The sequence below is a fragment of the Macaca mulatta genome, chromosome 1 (assembly GCF_049350105.2).
Source record: "Macaca mulatta isolate MMU2019108-1 chromosome 1, T2T-MMU8v2.0, whole genome shotgun sequence".
Classification (NCBI taxonomy): Eukaryota; Metazoa; Chordata; class Mammalia; order Primates; family Cercopithecidae; genus Macaca; species Macaca mulatta.
The window spans coordinates 207,149,167-207,174,532 of NC_133406.1; the positions used below are offsets into that span (position 1 = coordinate 207,149,167).

Genomic DNA, 25,366 nt, shown 5'->3' on the forward strand with positions numbered 1-25,366 from the left:
GGTTGTTTACACTTTTTGATAACTATGAATAACGTTGTTATGAACATTCATGTTCAAGTTTTTATGTGAACATGTTTTCATTTATCTTGGGTATATGCCTAAGAGCAGAATTGCTAGGTCATATGGTGACTATGTTTAACATTTTGAGGAACCACCAACTTGTTTTTGAAAGCAGCTGTACCATTTTACATTTCCATCAGTAACGATGAGAGTTCCAGTTTCTCCACATCCCCACCTACACTTGTATAGTCTTTCTGACCATAGACATCCCGGTGGATGTGAAGTGATATCTTATTGTGGGTTTGATTTGTATTTCCCTAATTACTAACAATGTTAAACATGTTTTCATGTAGGTATTGGCTATTTATATATCTTCTTTGGAGAAATGTTTGTTCAAATCCTTTGCCTTTTTAAAATTGGGTTATTCATCTTTTTGTTGTTGATTTGTAGGGGTTCTTTATAGGTTCTGGATATAAGTCTCATCCAGGGACTTTTTAATATGCTGTGCTCAGTCACTTGGAATGAATGAGAGGGACTCAGGAGCAAACAGGCAAAAGGAGCCGCTGAGTGACTGCTGGCAGCTCAGGCCACCCTGTGAAGCTCACTCTTTTGGGATTTCTTTCAGCCGAGTGTGGAGGGACAGTAAAAGGAGAGGTGTCGGGGCAGGTGCTGTCACCTGGGTATCCAGCTCCCTATGAACACAACCTCAACTGCATCTGGACCATCGAAGCAGAGGCCGGCTGCACCATTGGGTAAGTGTCAGGGCTGGCAAAGTAACCATCATGAGTTGTTCAGGGGAGGCATCATCGGCATCATCACCAGGCCATCCAGCTAGTGCCTGACCCACCTGCCTCACCTGGAGAACCTTGTGATCAATGGTGGTTGCTATGCTGGATGCCTCAAAAAATCTGGAAAGGTCAGTCTCAGCCTCTCAGGGCTTTATGCCAAGTCCATACACCTCACTGGCCCAGATAGCACAGTTACAGCAGCGTAGCCAAGGGCATGGATTGAAGGCATGCAGACCCCCATTTGAATCCAACCCTTCTATGTACTATTTGCAGGACTTTGGAAAAGTTCCTTATCCTCTCTGCATCTCATTGTCCTCTTCTGTAGAGTATGGATCTCAAGATAAAGCACTTGAATGAGATATTGCATGTAATATGCTCAGTGTAGTACTTGGAACATAGTGAATGTTTAATAACAGCTGCTGTGGTTATTTCTGACAGTTAGCAAGCGCTAACTCAGCTTTATCTGTATGGCCCCTGGCAGATTGCTTCCCTTTTTCAGGCTGTTTCCTCATCTTTAAAATGAGGACAGAAATGCTTGTATTTTTGAGTTGTGGAGGAAGTAAATAGCAAAAGACCAGCAGTGGTATGTACTTCTTCAAAAGATAACTTCCTTCAAAATAGGTATGCCATCAAAATGTAACTTCCTTCCGGGAATTCCTTACTGGAATTTCAAGGAGTCAGAGGAGAAAGAACCATCACCATTTACAGAGCACAGAGCCTGCACTATTAACTCCCCACAATAGCCCTATTGATAATGATAATAATAAGCCCTAATAACAAATAGACATTATTGTACTTCCATTTTGTAGATGAGAAAACTCAGATTCCAAAAGGATGCATAGCACTACTAAGTTTGCACAGGGAATCAAAACTCTGAGATCTGAACCCAGGTCTTTCTGAATCTTCACACTATTGCACTGCTGGCAAAACGGGGCCTTGAGCCGTGGCTCAGGTGAGTTAGGAGGAAAAGAGCAGGTTGGGGTAGCAGTATGAGCAGAGGTATGAAAGGAGGATAGAATACGGGAATTGGAGAGGAAACAGTCTGGCTGCAGTAGGGGAAACACATGGATAAAGAATGGGAGATAGATAGGGTTAACGTATGGCCTGGTTATGGAGCATCTTAAATGCCAATAACTAACAGGGAGCCATGGAAGTTTCTTGAGCAGGGTCGGTCCACCAGGGTTATTTGCAGTGTAGAGAGTTCATGGGGAGGCACCATCAAGAGTCTGTTACAATGATCCAGGAAGTAAGTGCTAAGGATTTGGAACAGTGAGGAGCCAAGAAAAGGAACAGAAGTGTAGCTAGGAGAAGAGTCCTGCATGTAAGAGTTTCCAATTAAGGAGAACTGGCTGAATGGGTGTGTTGCTGCAAGAAATGTAGATATTCACTGATGTACACAGTTCAATTAATGTTAAAGAAATGTATTAAGTGTTTACTATGTACAGATTTTTTAGCTAAACTCTGAGCAAAATAAGGTCAGCAGCGTACATAGGGACTTTGCATTATTAGGGGGACAAGTTAAATATACACATTCATCCTGCACAGCACTGCTGGGATAACCTTCTGGAAGCATACCAGATCAGTTCACCCTCTGATTAGAAACCTTCCGTGGCCACCCCACACTTACAGAATAAAAGCTAACCATTTTGTTCTGGCCTTTGAGGCTACAGCAACTTCAACCTCCCTTCCCAACCTCATTTTCCACCACTTCTGTTCAATGACATTCTGACAAGGCAAAATTATTGGTGACCCCTGTACGTGGCCTAGCTCAGGGCCTAGGTCAGGGCCTTTGTTTCTACTCTGCCCTTCCTCTGGAATGCCCTCCTCCCTCCAAAGGCTTACATCTAAAATTCTCCATCCCTCAAAGTCAAGTGCAAATGTCAGCTCGCCCAGGAGGTCATCCCTCACCCCCTCTCTTACAGGGCTCCTAGGAGTCCTTTCTGCCTCTTCTGAACTTCCGTTGCCTGTTGCCTCTATTTTCCTGAAGACACTGACCACTTTTCTTCTTTATTTATGCTCATGCGTTACCTCCCCTCCTGGAACTGTGGTCCCTGCCTGATTCATCTTTGCAGGTCTCCCAGCTCTTAGCCCAGTGCCCCTGGCTCAACAGGTGTCAAGTGTTTGATGAATGAAAGAATGAATGAAGCAAGACCCAAGTATAAAGGTAGTTTTATGCCTAGTGGATCTGTGATAGTTCTTCAGTGACTAGTGATTGAACAATGAGTGGATCAAGAACATAATGACTACTTCACTTTAGTATATACGTGTGCAAATCAAGAGGTTTTCTCACTTTCTTCACTCGGAGCATCATTCATTGATGCATTCATTCCCTCATATTCACAAATATCTGTTTGTTTCCTACCTGGCTGTGCCTGTGCCAGGTGCTGGCATTATATAAATGAATGAGATGTGGCCATGGTTCACAAAGAGCAGACACACATGTCGGTCCAGAACAAGGTGGTGGCACAAGGAGGAAGGGGAACGGAAAAGCAGGACAGGAGGAGATGGGAGGAGTCATTCTGGAAAAGGTGACCCTAGAGCTGAGTCCTGAAGGAGGGAGAGGAGGTTGCCAGGTAGGCAACGAGGAAGGTGGGTGGGAGGGTAATGAGCTTCTAGGCAGAGAGTGAAGCAGTGTGGTCAGCCTCAAGGAGCTGGAAATGGTTCCCGAAGCTGGATGATCACCTGCGATTTGGTGGGTGGCAGCTTTCATGAGAGATGAAGCTGGTGGCCGAGGCTGTAGGGAGCACAGAGGGCCTTGGGGCTGTGATGCTGCGTTTGGACAGCTCCTGGCAGTTTTGTGGAGAATGGGCAGAGTGGGACAGGCTGGGCCTGTAAGCACAGTGAGGAGGCTGTCTCCAGAGTGTGGCTGGGGACAGACGAGGAGGCCGGAAGCCGGGCAGTGGCAGTGGAGATGGAGAAGAAGAGAAAATTCAGGGAAAATTCAAGTGATCACACCAACTTTTCTCAACTACTGTTTGTGACAACAGCACACCAAGTACATGCGTACCTACTACCTACACCCAAATGGTGTTCCTATTTTGCCATATATGCTTATGTGCTTTCTTTGTTCTTCTCTTTCCATCCTTTTGTTTTCCTTTTTGCTGAGCCACTGAAAAGTACACCGTCAACATCATCATACTTCATTTCTAGGTGCTTTGGCACACATCCTCTAAAGAGAAGGATGTGTTCATCCATGGCATAGCAGCCGTAACCTACCTAAAAGGCACAGCCTCTGGGAATTAAGGAGAGCAGAGCAGATCTAGGTGTGGCTGACACAAGGAAATTACAAGAAGTTGATGAATGGAATTCTGGGCAGTAGTGAGGACCGTTTTCACTGATGAGAATGGTGGCTGTGGGGGTGGAGGGGAGACAGGAGATGCCCTTTCTAACCCTCAGGAAGACAAGATCAAAACACATACAGGAAACGTCCTGTCCAGAGTAACACAGCAAGAAATATGAAGTCATGGGGTGTAGGGTCCAGCCCCATAGGGTCGATGGGTTTTTCTCCCCGTATGCAGAGACAAGAGATTGTAGAAATAAAGACACAAGACAAAGAGATAAAAGAAAAGGCAGGCCAGGCGCGGTGGCTCACGCCTGTAATCCCAGCACTTTGGGAGGCCAAGGCGGGCGGATCACGAGGTCAGGAGATCGAGACCATCCTGGCTGACACGGTGAAACCCCGTCTCTACTAAAAATACAAAAAATTAGTCGGGCGTGGTGGTGGGTGCCTGTAGTCCCAGCTGCTCGGGAGGCTGAGGCAGGAGAATGGCGTGAACCCAGGAGGTGGAGCTTGCAGTGAGCCGAGATCGCGCCACTGCACTCCAGCCTGGGCGACAGAGCGAGACTCCGTCTCAAAAAAAAAAGAAAAGGCAGTTGGGCCCCGGGGGCCACCACCACCAAGACGCGGAGACCGGTAGTGGCCCCGAATGTGGGGCTGCGCTAATATTTATTGGATACATGACAAAGGGGCAGGGTAAGGAGTGTGAGCCATCTTCAATGATAGATAAGGTCATGTGGGTCACATGTCCATTGGGCAGGGGGCCCTTCCCTGCCTGGCAGCCAAGGCAGAGAGACAGAGGGAGAGAGAGAGAAACAGCTTACACCAATTATTTCTGCATATCAAAGACTTTTAGTACTTTCACTAATTTGCTACTGCTATATAGAAGGCAGAGCCAGGTGTACAGGATGGAACATGAAGGCAGACTAGGAGCATGACCACTGAAGCACAGCATCACAAGGAGACGGTTAGGCCTCTGGATAACTGGGGTCAGGCCCTCCACAGGAGGTGGTGGAGCAGAGTCTTCTCCAAACTCCCCCGGGGAAAGGGAGACACCCTTTTCCCATCTGCTAAGTACTTAGTGGGTGTTTTTCCTTGACACTGATGCTACCGCTAGACCATGGTCTGCTTGGCAACGGGCATCTTCCCAGACGCTGGCGTTACCGCTAGACCAAGGAGCCCTCTGGTGGCCCTGCCCGGGCATAACAGAAGGCTCGCACTCCTGTCTTCTGGTCACTTCTCACTATGTCCCCTCAGCTTCTATCTCTGCATGACCTGGTTTTTCCTAGGTTATGATTGTAAGAGCAAGGATTATTATAATATTGGAATAAAGAGTAATTGCTACAAACTAATGATTAATGATATTCATATATAATCACATCTATGATCTATATCTAGTATAACTATTCTTATTTTATATATTTTATTATACTGGAACAGCTTGTGCCCTCTGTCTCTTGCCTTGGCACCTGGGTGGCTTGCTGCCCACAATGGGGGGAATGCTGAGGATCCCAAAATGGGAAATAGTCCGAAGAAGGTAAAGATAATATCAGTCCTTAGTCTGGATGGCTTCTTGGAGCCACAGCAACCTCAAAGGAGCTAATGTGAAGTAAGATCTTCCCAGTTTCATTGAGAACTGCAGAAAGATGGAGATAGAGTGGCAAGACACCATCCCTTCCTCATTCCCCCACCCCAGCCTGCCATCCCAACTAGTGTGCATAGTGTGCACATGTACAGCAGTACTTGTGTGCTTACTCAGTCCTCCCCCTTTCCCTCCCCTTCCCTCCTTCTTTCCCTCTCCCTCTCTCCCTCTCCTACCCTCCCTCTGTCTCTTTCTCCTCTCCCTCCCTCTCCCTCAACCCCCAACACACACACACACACACACACACACACACACACACACACACACACACCTGTCTTGAATAACCAGCAGCAAAGTTAGGATAACTCACATTCATAATTAGACAAACACAAAAAGCCCCTTTGTGTTTGAGTCCTTATTTGGTTATTGTCTTTTTTATTGGAAATATCTTTATAGAATTTTTCTATATGCAAATTAGGTACTCTTTTTTGGGAGGGGGTTGGACAGTCTTGTTCTATCGCCCAGGGTGGAATACAGTGGCACTGTCTCAGCTCACTGCAACCCCCACCTCCCAGGCTCCAGCAATTCTCATGCTTCAGCTGGGATTATAGGCGAGCGACATCACACCTGGCTAATTTTTGTAGAGACAGGGTTTCACCGTGTTGGCCAGGCTGGTCTCGAACTCCTGGCCTCAAGTGATTCTCCTGCCTCGACCTCCCAAAGTGCTGGGATTATAGGTGTGAGCCACTGCACCCAGCCAGATAATCATTTTTTTAAAATTCAAAATTTAAACAAAGAAATGTATAAAATTGAAATGAAACGTTTCTACAGTCTTACTCTGTAATCTTACCCCTCCTCACATCCCACATAAAATAACTATTAATGTCTGTTTGCTCTACTTATTCTTTTGGATATTTTGTGTGCCAATATGTGCGTAAAGCAAATGTAATACACGTGTTTCTAAACCAAGTTCATCCACATGCGTGGCTCAGTAACTTGTTTTTTGTTTTACCACTTGATCATATGTCACCATCTCATCATGTCAGTGTATATAGATCTACCTCATCCTGTTTGATGGGTACAGAGAATTATATTGTACGCATCACCATAATTTATTTAACCATTCATCTGCTGAATAAGTGAATCTTTTCAGCTTTTCACTCTAACATTCTTATTCCTGAATCTTCGAACAGTTGTCCCTTTATTTCCTTAGGATATATTTTTAGGAGGCAAATTTTGATACGTGACCTCAAAATTTCCTCTAGATATTGTAGCAATTTACGAGTCCACCAGAAGTCTATGAGAAGGCCTGCTACCCCGCACAGTATCACTAGACATTGTCAATACTTTTTAGTCTTCACCGCTTAGATGGACAATAGGATATTTAATTGTCTTTGCTGCTTCTGGTTCTTTGTGTGTTTTTTGTTTGGACAATTTGTCTTTTTCCTATAGAGTGTTCAACTGGGCTCATTTCTAATTTCTAAATGAGTCTATAACTCATTTAGATTTCTCTTAAATCCAAGAATATTTAAGAATTTTTTCAGTTACTAAGTGGTTTATAGATTTTGTATGGTTTTCATTATTTTTATTTTGACTGCGTTGTGCCTTTTTTTTACTTTTTGAATGTTTTTCTTTTATTTATGTTCCATGGGCATTGAAGAATATGAAAGGAGTACAAGGGGCTATATTTCTTTTACATAAAATGTATTATGCTTTCTTTCAAACAAAATACATTATGCTTCTGTATTGCTTTTTTTATTGTTAACTCTTCCTGTTGTTAGCTGATCTGTTGTAATTAGCTTTTTGTTCTAGTGATTTCAAAGTTCTATATCCCGTTTTTATTCTGCCAGTGATCTTGTGTTTTCATTAATTCAGTTCTCAACAGTAATTATCCTGTTCTTTACCCTCTTTTTATTTTGGAAATCTTGCTTTTGTTTTTATTTTGAGGAAACTACTTTTTCCATTTCTAGACCACTCTTGACAGCCTACTTTTGTTTTTATCAATATGTTATCATCTTGTATCTCTGAGAATACTATTTGTGTTTTGTTTTACAATGTTGTCTGTTTTTTCCTGCGTCAACTGCATTTTGCACTTGAGCCATTGGTTTGATTATTCAGCTGGATTCTTTATGTCCCATAAGTTTTATTGTTTATTTACTATCAAGTCATAACTAAGAGCTGGACTCTGGTACCAGCCTACCTGCCACTCTTATTTGCTATGTTGCTCAGGGAGCTCTTTAAGCCCTCTGTTCCTCAGTTATCTTATCTTTAAGATGATAAGTAAAGAGGGTACCCTCCTTAAGGTTGCTATGAGGATTGAGTGAGCATATATAAAGCACCTAGAACATGACTGGCATGTAATTCCCAAATGATGAGAACTCCCACCTGGAGCTAGGTGGATTGTCAATTTTACCCAAACAGAGTATTCCTAAGCACAGCAGGCTGTAAGTCACCCCTAAAGGATCTCAGGTGGTGGGTGCTATATTGTAGGTGGGAGCAGGTGTGCCAGATGGGAAGGGACATGGGCTAGGCAGCAGGCTAGCCCATGAGGTTATTTCCAGGGGCACGGACAGGAGAAGCCTTTCAGGCGCATCTCCCTACCCTGCTTCAGCCCTGATCAAGCACTGGGGGTGACCAGAGGGATTTGTAGCCAGGTTTGCTCCAGCAAGCTGGGCAAGGATGGTCCCTTCCCAGGAGTGCCCAAGAGGCGAAGTGGTTGGCTGCAGGAATCTATGGTCAGGCTTACCCTTGGGTGTGGTCCAAGCTGGAACATGGGTCCTGCTTGGATGTGTGTGACAAGAGTGGAATGGAAGAATGGGGTGGATGGGCCATTGCACTCCATCCAGGCCTGGCAGCTGACAGCAGGAGGGCAGACCCATGAGCTGCTCTCTCCCTGTCACCCTTGCCTGTGTCATCCGTACATAGAACACAGAAGTTTCATCCTGTAGGAGTGGAACCTCTTCTCAGCTTCTAGTGTTGAGCTGGAGGGTTTTGTTTTGTTTTGGTTTGGTTTGGTTTTTAATAATCAGTGGGCCAGCTCAGATAAAACTTGGATAAGAAAGGGAGGGAAAGCCTTTTGCTCTTGGTCCTGCGCCTCTATCTAACATTTATTAAATACCTATAGCACACCAGGTTCTGAATCAGTTATTACTGTCCCCATTTTATAGATCAGATCATCGAGGCCCAGAAAGGATAAATGACCTTCCTTGAGATCTCACAATCACCCCGGATTGTGGATTTTGAACATGTTCTGTCTAACGTCAGTCTTTGCTCTTTCCAGTCTGCCATTCAGGCTGTGGTCTGATTCCATCTAACAAAATATGCATTGAATACCTGCTCTGTGCCAGAGACTGTGTGATGCTGTGCAGTTGGAAACACAAAGACCAGACCAAGGCCAAGCCTTGTCTGCCAAGAGTTCACATTCTAGTGGGGAAATAGTCAAACAGACAGCTACTTCCAAGATAAAATAAATGCTATAAGTGCAAGCCAAGCAATGGAGTTCAGTAACAGAGAAGAGAGAGAGGAGTTCAGTAACAGAGAAGAGAGAGAGGGACTGTAGAGGCAGTCTTTCCAGGTAGGGGTAGGAGAGCAAAAGCATGAGCATAGGGGAAAATATAGGATCTGACCACGAAAGGGCACTCACTTGACGTGGCTGGAGCTGCATGCATGTGGGCAAATAAGGCTGTGTGGGTAAAGAGGAGTCTTTACACACTGAAGGCCAAGACGAGAACTCTGAATGGATTTCTCAGCATAATAAGGAGCTGTTGGAACATTTTAAAGACAGTAACAACGTTCAGTTCAATTTAAAAACTTGGAGCATTTACTCAGTGCTGGGCATGCTGCCAGGCACAGGGGTATAAATATAAATAAGAAACAGCTTTTCCCCTTGAAGGTCTCAGTATTATAGATAGAAATTATATCAGTTAGGAATGAAAATAGAAAAACGGACTAAAGCTGGCTTCAACAGATGGGGGTTCATTTTTCTCCTGGAACAAGAACCTGAAGGTCCCATCCAGACCTGGTACCGCTGCTCAGGAAGCCATAACCTTTCTTCTTGCTCTGCCATCCCGAGATTTTCATCCTCATGGCTACCTACTTGGCTGCCGCAGCTCCAGACATTATGTCTGTGTTCCAGTCTAAAAGAAGAGGGAAGAGGAAAGGGCACGGAGCTCTCTCCTAATGAAAGTTTGCTTGTGTATTTGGGAAGGACCACTATCCTTAGAGATGTTGTCCTACATCTCATTAGTCAGAACTTGCCACGCCTGGCAGGGGAAAATGGGAAATCAGTTTTGCTTTGCTTTTAGAACCTCAATAGTAAAGAGAAATGAGAAGTTTGGAAATGAAGCACAGATCATCCAACCCACAGTTTCTGCTATAGATTCTAAGATAATGTGATAACTGCTATAGTAGAAGTATGCACGAAACACAATAGAAAAGTGTCTGCGAGGACAGATCATAATTCTGTATGGCAGTTGGGAGTGGACTACAGAGAGGAAGCACTTTTACACTTTAAAGAACCGTAGGAGCTCCCCATGCAGGGTGGAGGTGAGGCCCTCCCAGGCATGTGAAAGGGAGGAAGATAGGAATATACACAGCTGCTTCTGGAAGAGCTCATTGTCTAGGGGGGATATGAGGACTTCAGGAAGATCCGTGGCAGCAGTGCAGAGGATAAATTGGCTGGGAAGCCAGGGAGGAGCCTAGGAGCACTGTTTGAGGGATCCTGGTTATATTCAAAAGAACTGAGTCATTTTGTATGTGCAAATGTGGTTAGGGTTGAAGCTATTGTTGACTGGCTTCACGGAGGGGGAAGGAGGAAGGGAGAGGAGACAGTCCTCTGCTGACGTGCTTTCCCTACAGAGGTCTGGGACCCATGGAAGGTGGAGAACTTCTCACTCTGGACACTCGGATTTCTGCTCCTGATGCCCATAAAGCTCATATTTGGCTAATAGTCCTTGTTTTTTAACTTTATGGATACTTCCTAATGATTCACATATAGGGAAAACTGAAAACTCCATTCTTGGATTTTGGTCACCATGCAGCAGGCATTGGGGGGCATGGTTTTGATTAACCAGGACCCCTGCCCAGTGGAACTTGTCTTCCTGGGAGGATGCTGGGCTAGAAAAACATCTGGTTGTGCCCGAAACCTGGATTCCCTTGCTGTCATTTCAGATCAGTCACAGGGCAGCAATTCCCCACTGTGGTCAGTGTTGCCTCCCTCCAGCCAGCAAGTGGGCAGCTGGCCCAGAGGAGGCAGAAGGCACCAGAAGTGAAGCTTGCATTCACAGCTCTTGCCAGGAATTATGGCCGCAGGTTCAGTAGCTTCCAGAGGGTTTATTTCTGAGCAACTACAGCAAGTTAAACCTTAAACAGAGAAGGTCCATGTACTTACACTGCAAGAGCTGACCTCCTAAAGGAACTGAACAGAGAAGCAAACACACAGTGGGGTATTCCTTTGTCAGATTTAAGGCTTCAACAAATCAGGGAATAGCCAAAAGGAATGTAAACATTTTTTGAAGGAGGGGATGTGGATAGCCTGGTAGGTATAAATGTAGCTTTGAGAATGGTGGCACTCTCTGGCCATTCAGCTTTTCGTGGAATACCTCTAGAGAAAGAAACTCAAACTACTTCAAATTATCCTCATACAATAATCCAACCGAGCTACACTGAGTAGTTGAATTGGCCAGCATGCATCAACTTGACTACCGGTTTAAGATCCTAAAACTGAATTCCAACATCTCTTAGTTGAATAAACTGTTCAACCAAAGAAATGCACATTCCCTGTGGGTTGACCATACTGAACCAGTATAGATCTCTCCCTTTCCAAAAATAAGTAAAGAAATAAGCAAAAAATACATAAAATAAACTTGTGTGATGCCACTTAACACATACCATTCATTAAAAGAGAAACATGTCCCTGAAAAAATACAAAATTGTTTTTCTAAAAATGTTTTACTATAATAGACAAGAAAATGTAAATGGGTATAGACATAATAATCTCATTTGAATATAAGAAATATGGATGATCAATAGAAGATAGATGATAGAATGCGGGAGGACAGATTCTGAGATAGACAGACAGTGATGAAGGTGACAAAGGATGCGAAGAAATTAAACACACAGTAACAACTAAAATCCACGACAGCAGCATTTGCCTTGTAAGAAATAAAAGCATTGAAGTAGTAGACAAGCTAGACTCTAAGTAATGAAAAGTAGACAAACATGGAAGACAGAGTGCCAATCCAGGAAGCACAAATGCAGAACAGCAATGAAACGGAGCAGAAGGAATAATAAAATACAAAAGGCTACCATCTCCCCTGGGGAAAAGGTGGGGAGTGGGGTGACCAGGGCTAAAATGTTCTCAGTGAAGTGAAAGGATTCATTGAATTTCCAGGCAAAAATTAAAGTAGATACAACGTGATGAAAAATGAAATCATTGCAAGGGGTGAGAGTGCTTACTCCACAAAGTAATTCAGGGCTCTAGGCCTTGGGTGAGGTAGAAGGGAAAGCAGGAGGCAGAGGCAACCTCTGGAGCAGATCAAGGGTATAGGAGCTCAGGATGGATCATAAAAAATCCCTACGAGCATTTGGCAAAACCAGCTCACACAAGCAAGTACACAGTCATCCCTCATTCTATAAAATATTCATTTACAAAACCACTACAACTAATCCAACCCTCCTAAGACTCCTTTTCTTTAACATAATACCAAAGTCCAAAGCCAGTGGTGTTATTGGTCCCAAGAAGTGTTGATTCAGCCAGGAAATATAATTTACTTACAAAGGTGACATATTATTCTCAGATATGCACAAAAGCCACATAAAATTGGCTCTCATAGGCTTCCTGAGGAACTTACAAAAACATTGTAGCAGGCTGAACAGTGGCCCCCCCAAAGATGTCAGGTTCTAATGCATGGAACCTGGAAATATTGCCTTCTTTGGATCAAGGATCTCTGCAGCTGTGATTAAGGATTTTGAAATGAAGGGGCTATCCTGGATTATCTGGGTGAGCCCTAGATGCAACCACATGCAACTTTGTAAGAGAAAGACAGAGGTTTTGTACACGTAATGGAGAAGGTGATTCAAAGACAGCAGTAGAGGTTAGAGTGATATAGCCATAAGCTAAGGAATGCCAACAGCATCAGAAGTTGGAAGAGGCAGGAATAGAGTCTATTCTGGAGCTTCCAGAGGGGGCATGGCCCTACTGACACATTGACTGAAGCACAGCAATACTGATTTCAGATGTCTGGCCTCCAGAACTATGAAAGAATAAATTTCTGGTTTTGTTTATTTTTGTTTGTTAGTTTGATTGATTGATTTGGATTCTCGCTCTGTTGCCCAGGCTGGAGTACAGTGGCGTGATCTCGGCTCACTGCAACCTCCACCTCCTGGGTTCAAGTGATTCTCCTGCCTCAACCTCCCGAGTACCTGGGGTTAAAGGCACCCACCACCACACCCGGCTAATTTTTGTACTTTTAGTAGAGACGGGGTTTCACCATGTTTGTCAGGCTGGTCTAGAACTCCTGACCTCAGGTGATCCACCTGCCCAGGCCTCCCAAAGTGCTGGGATTACAGGCATGAGCCACCATGCCCGGCCAAATTTCTGTTGTTTTAAGCCACCAAGTTTGTTGTAATATGTTACAGCATCCATAGGAAGCTAATACAGACATATAATTTTTAGCCTACTGAGATGTTTAGAAAAACTACTTGGTACTAAGAATTGGTGACCATGAAAGACTGTGCATAACTTGGGCCTGTAGTCCCTACTTATATTGTCAATGGTTTGATGGTTGGGGGAGGGCATAGGGAAAAGTAAAACCTTTTTAAGATTTACTGTCTTACATAAGAAGAAGTAAAATGGTATAATATATTATTTTTCTTAAATTTGATGATTAGGGAAAATACAAGTTTAGGAGTACTTTTGAAAATGCTTAAAGACAACCACCCATAGAATTTAAAACAAAATGTGTACTTTGCAAATCAATAAAGAAAACTTAAAAACTAAGAAATATAACCCAAAAAAGCAAGAAAATATAATAAACAAAAGCATAAAACACAGCCAGACATGGTGTCTCATGCCTGTAATCCCGGCACTTTGGGAGGCTGAGGGAGGTGAATCACTTAAGGCCAGGAGTTCGAGACCAGTGTGGTCAACCCAGCTTAAACCCCATCTCTACTAAAAATAGAAAAATTAGCCAGGCATGGTGGCACGCACCTGTAGTCCCCGCTACTCAGGAGGCTGAGGCCCGAGAATCACTTGAACATGGGAGGCGGAGCTTATTGTGGGCTGAGATGACTCCACTGCACTCCAGCCTGGGTGCCAGAGTGAGATTCTGTCTCAAAACAAAACAAAACAAAAAAGCATAAAACAGGATGGTGGAAATAAGCTCGTATTATTACCAACAGTAATGGCTAACTGATATAACAGATAATCCCCAAATCTCACAATAAAGGTTAATTTTTCACACACTTCACAGTCCAGTGCCACTCTGCAGTGGGAACAGGGTCCTGGGTGGGGCTGGAGGTATCTATCCCACAAAGTAATTCAAGGCTCCAGGCCTCATGTAGAGAAAAGAGAATGCGGGGAGTGGAGGCAGCCTCTGGAGCAGATCAAGGTTACAGGAGCTCAGGATGGGCAGGAGACTGGGAGGGTGACCGGATATAAGGCCCAGAGCACAAAAGTGCTATCATCTGAGGCTTCTCTGAAGGATCGGCAAAGAACTAAGGTCAGGTGCCTGAGCAGAGTGCAAAACTCAGATGCTGAGCAAAGGGTCTGCAGAGGGAGCAAACACAGGCTCCCAGAGAGAGGCCCCAAGATGATGGTGCACAGGGAAAGGAAGCCAATACGGTAACGTGTAGAGCAACTACTGACTGACCTGTGGCAGGGAAAGCAGGAGTTGTAAGGAGCTATGAGCTGGGAAACATTCATATTGCAAGGCAAAAATTCTTGGGTTGGATAAAATTTAAAAGAATGCTGCTAAACAGAAGAACAACAAAATTTCAAAAATAAAAGGTTGGGACAAAAGAATAGCATGAGAACACATGGAAGTAAAAAGCAGGGATCACAATATTGCTTTTCTTTAAAAAAAAAAAAAGATAAAATTCAAGGTTAAGTAACATTAAAAGAGACACAGGGAATGCTTTCATATGATCAAATGCATGGTCCACAATAATGCTAACAGTCGTGAATCTTTCTGCACTAAGTAACCTAATGAGAAAACATAAAGCAAAATCTGTCAGAAATATGAGGAGAAATTGACAATCCTTATAGGAAACTTTAGCACATCTCTCTTAGTCAAGTAAAAAATATAATAAATTGAACAAAAATGGAATTATTTTAGGTGATTTTACTATTTGATGATTTTTAATACTATGTGCTAGATGCTTTATATGTGATTTCATTTATGATAATACTCTTAGCAATGCTGCTTGATAGATTGAAATTACAGCCATTTTACATGGGGTAAACTGAGGCTCTGCCGGGTCACCAAATTAGCTCTCTCAGAACTAGTATTTGAGGCCGGCGCAGTGGCTCATGCCTGTAATCCCAACACTTTGGGAGGCCGAGGCAGGCGAATCACAAGGTCAGGAGATTGAGACCATCCTGGCCAACATGGTGAAACCCCGTCTCTACTAAAAATACAAAAATTAGCTGGGTGAGGTGGCATGCACCTGTAATCCCAGCTACTCGGGAGGCTGAGGCAGGAGAATAGCTTGAACCCAAGAGGCGGAGATTGCAGTGAGCCGAGATGGCACCACTGCACTCCAACCTGGCGACAGAGCAAGGAAAAAAAAAAAAAAAGAACTACAATTTGAACCCAGGTCTTTGGCCCCACAACCAGTGTTTTTACTTTATGGAAACATTTCTTCCAAGGACAAAGATACATTGGCCCCTCACAGAATCCCTGACACCGACAGGGCAGACTCTGGACTCTGTCTAGTGATAGGCAGTCTCAGAGCCTCTGGCTACAGGGTGATGAGGAAGAGAGGGCAGCTGGCCGGAGGTCGCCCAGCACGTTAGAGGGAAGCACAAGGTCACAGCCTAAGTCCAAGACACCAGTCACTACCCTGGAACATTCTGCGGCGTTTTCAGTGACCTGAAGCCCAGTTTTATTTTTCCACTTTAGAAAATAACCAAAGAATCTTTTATTTCTTTTGAATGCCAGCTGGTCCCTGAAGAGAAAAGCCTTTTATTTTGCTCTAGACACCAATGCTGGATTTGGGCTTTGGGCTGTCTTCTCAGTTTTTGCTCTTTGGATAGCATGGTACTTAATTATTATTGTCTGCTGTTATGATCATGGTTTAATTGTTAGTTTGCAGCTCGGGCAGCTTAGAGGGGGGCATTTGATAAAACAAGTATTATTTTCTTATTGCCCTTTCCAATGTCACCAAGGATAATTTCAGCTGCATTCTCATGTGGGGACAGGAGTGATTTCTGACCCCCTTTCCCCTGCAGCAGCTGTTCATTCACGTGCCATTTTCCCCTAATGTAAAGATCCACCATCGTGACTCACATCAGTGAAGGGTTTATTGTGTTCCTGCGGTGGTGGCTGTTGGTTAGGAGCATCCAAAGCCCTTTCATATTCTGGGGCCCAGTCAGAAGGCAAGTAAAATCAACATGTCAAGGTGCCATGAATTTTTTTTCTTTTCTCATTTTTGCATGCCTTTCCAATTTGCAATGGGATAGAGATAAACTGCCTATAAGCAGGGAGGTGGGAACCTTTTTTTTTTTTTTTTTAATACCTAGTGTGTCCAAGTTTCCTTCAGACTAAAAGAACTGAGGACCATAATCCCAGAAGCAAGTTTTGCCTGTGGACAGCACTTGAGAGGGACAGGCCCCTGCAGTGAGAATCTACTGTCCTCCCAACTTCTCAGATCTAGGCTCTGGTAGAAAATCTCCTGTTGCTGAAGCTGAGTGTCATGAACCTTACACTAGCCTCAACAAAGCACAGTGGAGTCTCAGAGGGGGCTGGTGGGAAGAGGTAAGGGAGTGAGGGCCAGGTGGGTGCACCCTTAGCTAGGGCCTGCTGTTAGTTGGTGGGGGGGAGGGTGGGTGTTGCAGTGGGAGGTGGAACTCTGAAAACACCATGAGGAAAGGCATGTGGAGATCTCAGACTTGAACAGGAATATCTGCACATCCCAGGATGTCCCTGCAATCAGCAATGAAGTCAATATCCAGTCCCCGCAGGGCAAGCAGAACTTCAGGGCAGCCCCACCAAAGAATGGGAGGGAGAACCAGGGCCCAGTGAGACCCAGCTACCTGAGCTGGCATACTTGCTGGAGTTAGACTGCAGATTATCATGAGTGCCCAAGATGCAACCCAGGCAAACCAGATACCAGACTTAGGAGACCAACTCAAAAGCCCTTCTTTGGTGGAACCCCTCGCTCGCTGCCCTCAGCACTGCCCCAGCACCAGGGAAACTGCTCTCACTAGGAGAATGGGGACTATGACTTCCGTGCTTCTCTGCAGCTTGGACATTATCACCATTCCCTGAGCCACCGCTTCAGCTCTCAGCCACCTGCACCTCATGCTTTGTCTTCCTGAAGAGCTTGTCATTTCCTGGGTGGGCCAACCTCTACATCCCATCTGTATCTTTGCATACCCTCTTTTCTCTGCCCACATTCTGTCCCCTTCTCACCCTCCTCACCCACTCCCTTCATCTGGACTCATCCTGTTAATCTCTCATCTCTCTTTTCTCTTATAAAGATATCAGACTCAGCTCAGTAGTTACCTGTCCCAGGAGGCCTGGTCTCATCTCCCTGACCTAAGTTAGGGACCTTCTCTGTACATACCTTTACTGTAGATTGTACCACAGGCAGGGGGTGGAAGCATGCCATATTCCTATCTGAATCACCAGTGCCTTGTACTTACTATTTATAGATTTAAAGTATGACTATCAGTATCACTATAGGCTCAGGGAACCTACAGGGCTGAATTTAAAAAGTGTGAGACTGTGGTTGCAGTATCCCAGTTTCTCCCAGGTTTAGACTTAGCAGCGAGCTCTGGCCCAGGTTCTGTGTGGCTAGATTCTATGTCTTTGGTAGTGTAGAGCACCAAAGATACAGCTGTAAGATCCAAGGGGCTGGATGTGAGTGGTGAAGGAAGAGCTCAAAACTTCCAGAGAAATAGGAAGTATCTTCCTTAGTATATAGGATTTGTTTGAGTTGCCTCTTGTAGAGTGACAGATGCTTGGCAAGGACAGTGGGTGAGTTTGGATGAACCACAGGGGTCCCTGAAAGCTGGTGAGCCATTCTTTCATTCATCAATTCAATCAGACAACATTCACCAAGGGGCTAGCACGGGTCAGGCCGCATGCTGGGTACCGGAGATATAGAAGTGAATGTGACACTGGCACAAGAGTTAAGGGATTCAGCAAGACAGGGAAGTCAACAGATGACTCTGATAGAGCAGGAGCCTGTAGAGGGAGCATCTCTCCAGACTGCAGGGATGGGGAGGATGAGGAGAAGCCTGTGGAAAAGCTGCCCACTAGATGTGAGGCACCTACCAGTACACATCAGTCAGGGGGTAGAAGAATTTACTAGGGCTGCTGCAACAAACTGAATAGCTTAAGATAACAGAAATGTGTTTTGTTCACAGTTCTAGAGGCTAGAAGTCCAAAATCATGTTCTCAGTGGGCCAAGGTCCCTCTGGAAATGCTGGGGAAGAATCTGTCTCATGTCTCTCGTAGCTTCTGGTGGTTGCCAGGAACCCTTGGCATTCCTTGTCTTGCAGACACATTACTTCTATCTGTGCCTCCATCACATGATCTCCTTCCCTGTGTCTCCCTCATGTCTCTGTATCCAAATCTCCCTCTCTTTTCTCTTATCATGATATCAGTCATTGGATTTAGGGCCCACCGTAATCCAGTATGCCCTTCTTGTCATAACTTGATCACATCTGATTATATTTCCAAATAAGATCAAAGTCACAGGTACCAGGGGTAAGGACTTGAGCATATCCTTTTGGGGGACACAAGTCAACCCACTACAGGTGGCATGGGGGCATGTGCAAGGGGAACTTCCAGGCAGAGAGAAGGCTCTGAAGCAAGAGAATAAGAAGGAAATCAGTAAAGGGTGAGAAGAACGGGAGAAGGCAACTGGGGCAGCCCAGGAGGGACTTGGTGTGTCCCCTCGGAAGTCTGACTTTATCCTATAGACAAGGAGGAGAGACTGGGTCAGAGGAGCGGTTCAGAAGGATCACCCTGGTCCTGATGGAAAAGGTGGATTGAAAGGATGGGAGGGAAACTGGATCCCGGAAGGCCAGTTACACTTTCGATGCCTCTGAATATGCTTTTCCCTCTTTTGCCATCTTCCTCTCCCTCAGTTTCTCCACACTTTCCTTTCTTCAAAACTCTTTCAAAGACACTGCCTCCTTGAAGCTTTCCTTGCCTCTTCAAATTAAAAGAAGAAGATGATGTAAAAGAAAGTCCTTTGGTGCCAGACATGGTTTGAATACCGGCTCTGACCCTTGCTAGTTGCCTCTGTTAATCCCTTGGAACTTCAGTTCTTCCACAGCAAAATAGTGAGAATTCACTCTCAACTGCAAGGTGTTATGAGGATACTCGGCAATGTACATAAAGCAGTTGGCACATAGGAGATTTTCTACAAACATTTAGCTCTTTTTCTCCTCCGGTTATTTTGATGGCATCTTATTTATCCCACTCTTTAGCACCTATGGCATATATTATTATGTTTTGGGTGTCTCCTTCAATAAGTTTCCTCCAGGACAAATGCGGAGCCTTGCACATTTCTGCAGCTCTCAACACAGAACTTGGCAGGCAACGTGCTTCATTCCTCTTCCCTGGAAATGGCCTGTTTTGTGTTTGTGGCCCAAAGAAACGCGCACGCAGACAAGCAGGTCATCAATAGGAAGGCAGATCTTTTCACCTCTTTCCCCCACTTCAGTTTCTCCTACCTGGGGGCACAGTGCAAGGGGGAGGGGGCCGAAAACTTTTTTCAGGATATCAAAAGTCAGAAGAAGACCCAGTGTTCACCTACGGGGGAGCTGCTCACACAAACCCCAACATCTGGTATGGCCTGGAATTCTCTATATTGATCAGAACTGCTCATTAGCATTTATAGACTCTGATTTCTATAAAATGAGAAAAGTATTCAATAAGAGTCTTAATAAATGTTGTTGGGTTTGGCAAACCAAGTCTTTACTGGCGACCATCAGAGGTTTATAATAAAAGGGGTCACTGGCCCCCTGTGGCAGCCCCTAGCTAATTTCCCTGTATCCACTCTTGCCCTTGTCAATCTTTTCTTACCCAGGCACCAAGAGTGATCTTAAAATGTAAATCGGAACCTGTCAGATCTCAGCTTAAAATATACCAGTGACTTCCCTCAGCTCCTATAGTGCACGCCGAACATCTTCCCCCCACCACAGAGTCCCGCCAGCCCTGACCCTGCCTGCCTCTCCTGGCCCAGCGTCAGCCTCCATGGCCTTTCCACTGGGGCCTTTGCACATACTGTCCTTTATTCACCACAGGCTTCCTCCCACCTCTCGCCCCGCCTGCTGTCCACATGGCTTGGCATCTTGCTTAAATGCCACCTCCTTAGAAGGTCTTCTCCGGCCACTCTGTCTGAAGTGGATACTCTGCCTCAGCACTCTGCCATGTCCTGCCCTGTGCTGGACACAGCTGATAATTTTTGAGTGAGTTTGTGTCTGGGGGGTTATTGCCCATCTCCAGAAGCTCCCGGGGAATGGCACCCTGTCTGTCATCTTCACTGTTATACTGCAGCACCCCGCATATGGGAGGAGCTTAAGTGAACGAGTGCCGAAAGGGGCTTGAACTTGAGCCTCTGTCCTTTCCGTTGCCAACTTGTATTGTTTGTGCACACAGAGAACCCCGCCTCCTCCTCCCCTCTTCTGCACTCCTCTCCACAACATCAGTGCCAAGCCTTTCACTTTGTCTGTTTATCAGATCAGCTAAGCCCAATGCAATGAACTGGCATTTTTAATTCATATCAGCTTATGTATGACTCACATGTAAACTGTTGATGACTGATAGAGCCTCTCCAGCCCCTGCCTAGCTCTCAACCACAACCTCTTCCTCCTAGAGATGTGGGCAGCATTGTCAGGAGAAAGAGTAGAAGCACTAAGGTCTGACCTGGATTAGTATTAAATAATAGCAATTCCAGCTTACTGTCTAATCAGCCCATGACCTTGGGCAAGTTACCTACCCTCTCAGAGCCTTAGTATTCTCATTGTTAAAGATGAGACTAGTCCTACCTGCAAAATAAAGATGCTTGCATGGACTCCATGGGCTAATGTGAAAGTGCCTTATACACAGTGGTTGTTATGGAAACACATTTTCTTTCATGTCTATTTAGTCCCCATATTCTTGCTTTTCTCAGCTTCCTGTCAGACTGGGGTTTCATTTATTCATTCATTGATTCACTCACTCATTCATTCAGTTGTTCACCCTCAGGATTTCACATGGCCTCTAACTAGAGCACGATAAAGCCCAAACTCCCATAGCTAATTTTGAGACTCTCGTTCTCTTCCCTCTCACAATCCAGCTGTATTCTCTATGGCATCCTGATACCACCTGAACTCAAGTATGGAGTTGCCTTTCTTCCCGGACAGCTTCACCTTCTGTCTGCCTCCGGATCTTATCTCATGTTATTAAATCCAAAGAAAGCACTCTCCTTTCACGCCACCCAAACTTCAGGTCTCATTTCCTTTTGCCTTCCCTGATGAGTGTGGCGCACAGCAACCTCTTTTCTGAGAGCACGTACAGCCACACCACACGGCTGGCACTTGGTCTCCTCTTGGCTGCCGATTTCACAGTGCATTGATCACTGCAGAGAAAGCAGAGAAGGCAGGGGGCAGCCTGGCACAGCAGTGAGTATGCATGTTTGTGCTCTGTCCTAGGGATCTCCTTCTCCCTCTTTTCTATCAAATGTGGGGCCCTAGCCTCACACAGGTCCGGGTTTTGAGGAATCCTTTCCTATATCTATAAAAGATTGCACCTAGGAAATCCAAGAGATTCTCTTGGTTTCTGAGAGTACTAACTAGTGACTGAAAGTAAGAAACACACACACACACACACACACACACATATATATATATATACATATATATCTGACAATAAATAACTAGAAAACGTAACTAAACATTAAATCTCATTCACAATAGAACCAAAACCATAAACTTATGGACTGTCAAAGAGGAAATTTAACAAGAGGTGTGCAAAGAAGAAAACCATAACAAAGATGAAAAACATAAAACTTTGCAAAGTATGTAAACTAAGTTATCTACAATGTTCCTGTCAGGGGAAAATTAGTAACACAAAGATATCAATTATCTCCAAATTAATCAATGTGTGTATAATTCCAATCAAAATCTCAATCACATTTTTTGGGACTTGGTAACCATAAAGTTCATCTAATAGAGTAAATTTGGGGAATTAGTAAGTTTTAGGTAAAAAAATCAAAATTTGAGAATATGGAAACCCAAGTAAGCTGAGTAGCTGTATTCCTGGTACCACAAGTAGATTCTAGTATAGGGAAAGGAGAGACCACTAGAATTGAGAGAAGAGTCCAGAAACAGCCCACAACCAAGGGGACATTTCAAACCAGTAGGAAGAATCAGGATTCTTCAGCTATGAGCGTGTCATCATCCATGGGCATCATGGGCACCATCCAAAATGTCAGACACATCCTAGGCAAGCAAGGCCTGGTTCCACACTCATGAAAATTATGATCTAGTTAGGGAGAAGCATGGTCTACAAATAAGTACACTAAAGATAGACTGGTAGATGCTACGGAGGGAGTAAACAGATGTTTTGGTAGGCAAAGTGTGGAAAAGGCTGCTTTAGATAGGTGTTGGGACAATTGAGTGTCAATTTGGAAGAACAATGAACTTATTAGCCTCAAAAAATGAAACTAGCCAGGTGCAGTGGCTCACACCTGTAATCCCAGGACTTTTGGAGGCTGAGGCAGGAGGATTGCTTGAATCCCAGCATTCAAGAGCAACCTGAGCAACGTAGAAAAACCCCATCCCTATAAAAAATAAAATTAGTCAAACATGGCGGCATGTGCCTGTGGTCTCAGCTACTCAGAAGGTTGTAGTGAGCTATGATTGCACCACTGAACTCCAACCTGGGTAACAGACATACCCTGTCTCAAAAAAAAAAAAAAAAAAGAACAAAAGAAAAAAGAAAAGAAAAAGAAAGAAACTATACAAGTCCCAGGAAAGTATTAAAGTTTTGATTAAAGTTTTGTTTGTTTTTGAATCATTGGGTGGGGGAGAGGTTTGCCCAAGCATAACATGACATCCAGTATCCTTAAAGGAAAATATTAACATATTTGATTACATAAAATGAATCACTTCTATACCAAAATGGATACCACAAACCAAAGTTAAATGAGAAAAAGTCACCAGACACTAGGAGAAAAGATTAGCAACAACTATATCATATAAAAGAGAAATCAAAATATATAAGATAAATAAAAGTCATAATATATAAGTAGAATTTTAAAAGTTTGCACCCATCAATTAAGATGGATAAAGAATTTGAAAGATACAAGTGCCCAGGAAATATGTGCAAAGATACCCAACCTTACTAAATCATCTAAACTCAAAACTGCCAGCAAGATTCCACTGTGGCCTAGCAGATGGGGGAGCATTTTCATAAAGAATATATTTACAACATTATAATATCTAATGTTGATGAGGTGAAGTTTAGAGAGAATAGTAACATCAATACTGATTAGTGAGAATATAAATTTAAACAATCACTTGAGAGGATTATTTAGCAGGATTTATTTTAAAATTTTTAAATAGATGCCCTTCTCCCCCCAGAATTACTTTGGCAAGTCAACTGAAATATCCACAGAAATGCAGAAAGCTAAGTAAATATGGGAATGTTCCTTGCAATTTCATGTGAAATTGTGTTATATAACAATGTCTGTTTCTGCAGGAAAAAAAAAATGAGGGTGATGTTTTGTCCATGATGTAGTATTAAATGAAGAAAGAAAGTTATAGAAAACTACATAAAATATGTCTCATTTTGAGGGAACAATGTATATGTGCGCTCACCGAAAAAAGCTCTGCAAGCATATGTACCAAACCTACTATTAATTGAATAGCTCTGGAGAACAGGTTGGCTGTGTGAAAGAGAGACTTTTTTTAAATTCAGTACATCTGTATATTGTTTGCCTTTTCTCTGCCTCGAGTATGTCTTATTTTTAAAATTTAAAAAGATGTTTTTAAAAAGAGATAGTGATAAATGGATTGGATCCTGAAACACAAAAAAAGACATCAGTGGAGAAACTGGTGAAATTCAAATAAAGTCTGGAGTGTAGTTCATAGTAAGTGTGCCAACATTGCTTTCTTAGTCGTGACAAATGCACCATGGAAATGTAAGATGTTAGCAATAGAAGACACGGTGAAGGGTCTATGGGAACACTGCACTATCTTTGCAACTTTTCTGTAAGTCTAAAATTGTTCCACAATAATAAAAAATGGATTAAGAGAGAGAATCACACAGGCTTGTAGCCAAGATATCTTTGGCTGTTGGAATCTTTGGTTCCAGAAAAATTCAGGTTACTACTTGAGCTCCCTTGATCTGAGAGCTCTGTCTGTGTCCTGCAGACCCCCACACAGGGAGACCCCTATCTGGCCTCCTGAGGTCTGCAGAGATTATCTAAGACAGGCCTATATATAGCTAATATCCCCAGAGTTCTGCTCTGGGAAACCGAGGTATGAGGTCACCCCTACCTGCACCGTGGCTGGGCCAGCTTCTCAGAGACTCCACAGTTCCCCCTGCCTTCTAGCCCCAATTATTATTTATTTTACCTATATCCTTTGTCCAAGCCAGATCCTGCCTTCTCAGTATTCCCCTCCCAACCTAGAATGGTAACAATATGGGCTCAGGGAGAGGTCTGTGGGCTATGTAAGGTTGAGGAGAGGGATGCAGTCTGACAATGGCAACATGGAGCTCATAATAAGAAAAGGATGCACAGAAGCTACACTTCTCACTCTTGCACCCATTGCTGGAGGCCCCATTGGGAGGAGCTGGCCTGGTGAAATCATAAGGATGCTGCCAGACGCTGCCTTCTCTCCCTTCCTGCTGGGGCTTCATAGGTTTAGGGCTTTGTAGGTTTAGGGCTTTGTAGGTTTAGGGCCAGGCTTCGTAGGTTTACAACCTTCTGACCAGAAGCCCCTGGAAGGAAGGGGCTGAGCCCAGATGACCGCTGCCTCTTCTCTCCATGCAGGCTACACTTCCTGGTGTTTGACACAGAGGAGGTTCACGACGTGCTGCGCATCTGGGATGGGCCTGTGGAGAGCGGGGTTCTGCTGAAGGAGCTGAGTGGCCCAGCCCTGCCCAAGGACCTGCACAGCACCTTCAACTCGGTCGTCCTGCAGTTCAGCACTGACTTCTTCACCAGCAAGCAGGGCTTTGCCATTCAATTCTCAGGTCTGTGCGTGCCCTCTGCCAGCCCCACTCCACATATCCTGACACATGGCACCCACCTCCCTCTGGCCCTTGCTTTCCTTCACCCCTCAGTCCATGTAAGGATAGTTATTGAGCATCTGCTATGTGCCTGGTACATAGTTAGCACCTGTTCAAATGTCTGTGCTGAGCTCACTCTGGTAGGGAAGACAGGTGGGTTAATAGACACTTACATGCAAATAGATAAGCATCTGGATGGAGACATACGGACTATAATGGTCACCTTGGAGCATCAAGGAAGATGTTCCAGAAAAGATGATGT

The 25,366-nt window shown here is 44.3% G+C and overlaps 1 protein-coding gene across 1 annotated transcript in view; it reads left to right on the forward strand.

The window, feature by feature from the left end:
- CSMD2 (CUB and Sushi multiple domains 2) overlaps window positions 1–25,366 on the forward strand; it is a 649,885-nt gene that overhangs the window by 472,856 nt on the left and 151,663 nt on the right. Inside the window, exons 25-26 of the mRNA XM_015134762.3 lie at window positions 626–752; window positions 24,866–25,068. Of these exons, the coding sequence (XP_014990248.3) occupies window positions 626–752; window positions 24,866–25,068 (330 nt within the window). The remainder of the gene's footprint in view (window positions 1–625; window positions 753–24,865; window positions 25,069–25,366) is intronic.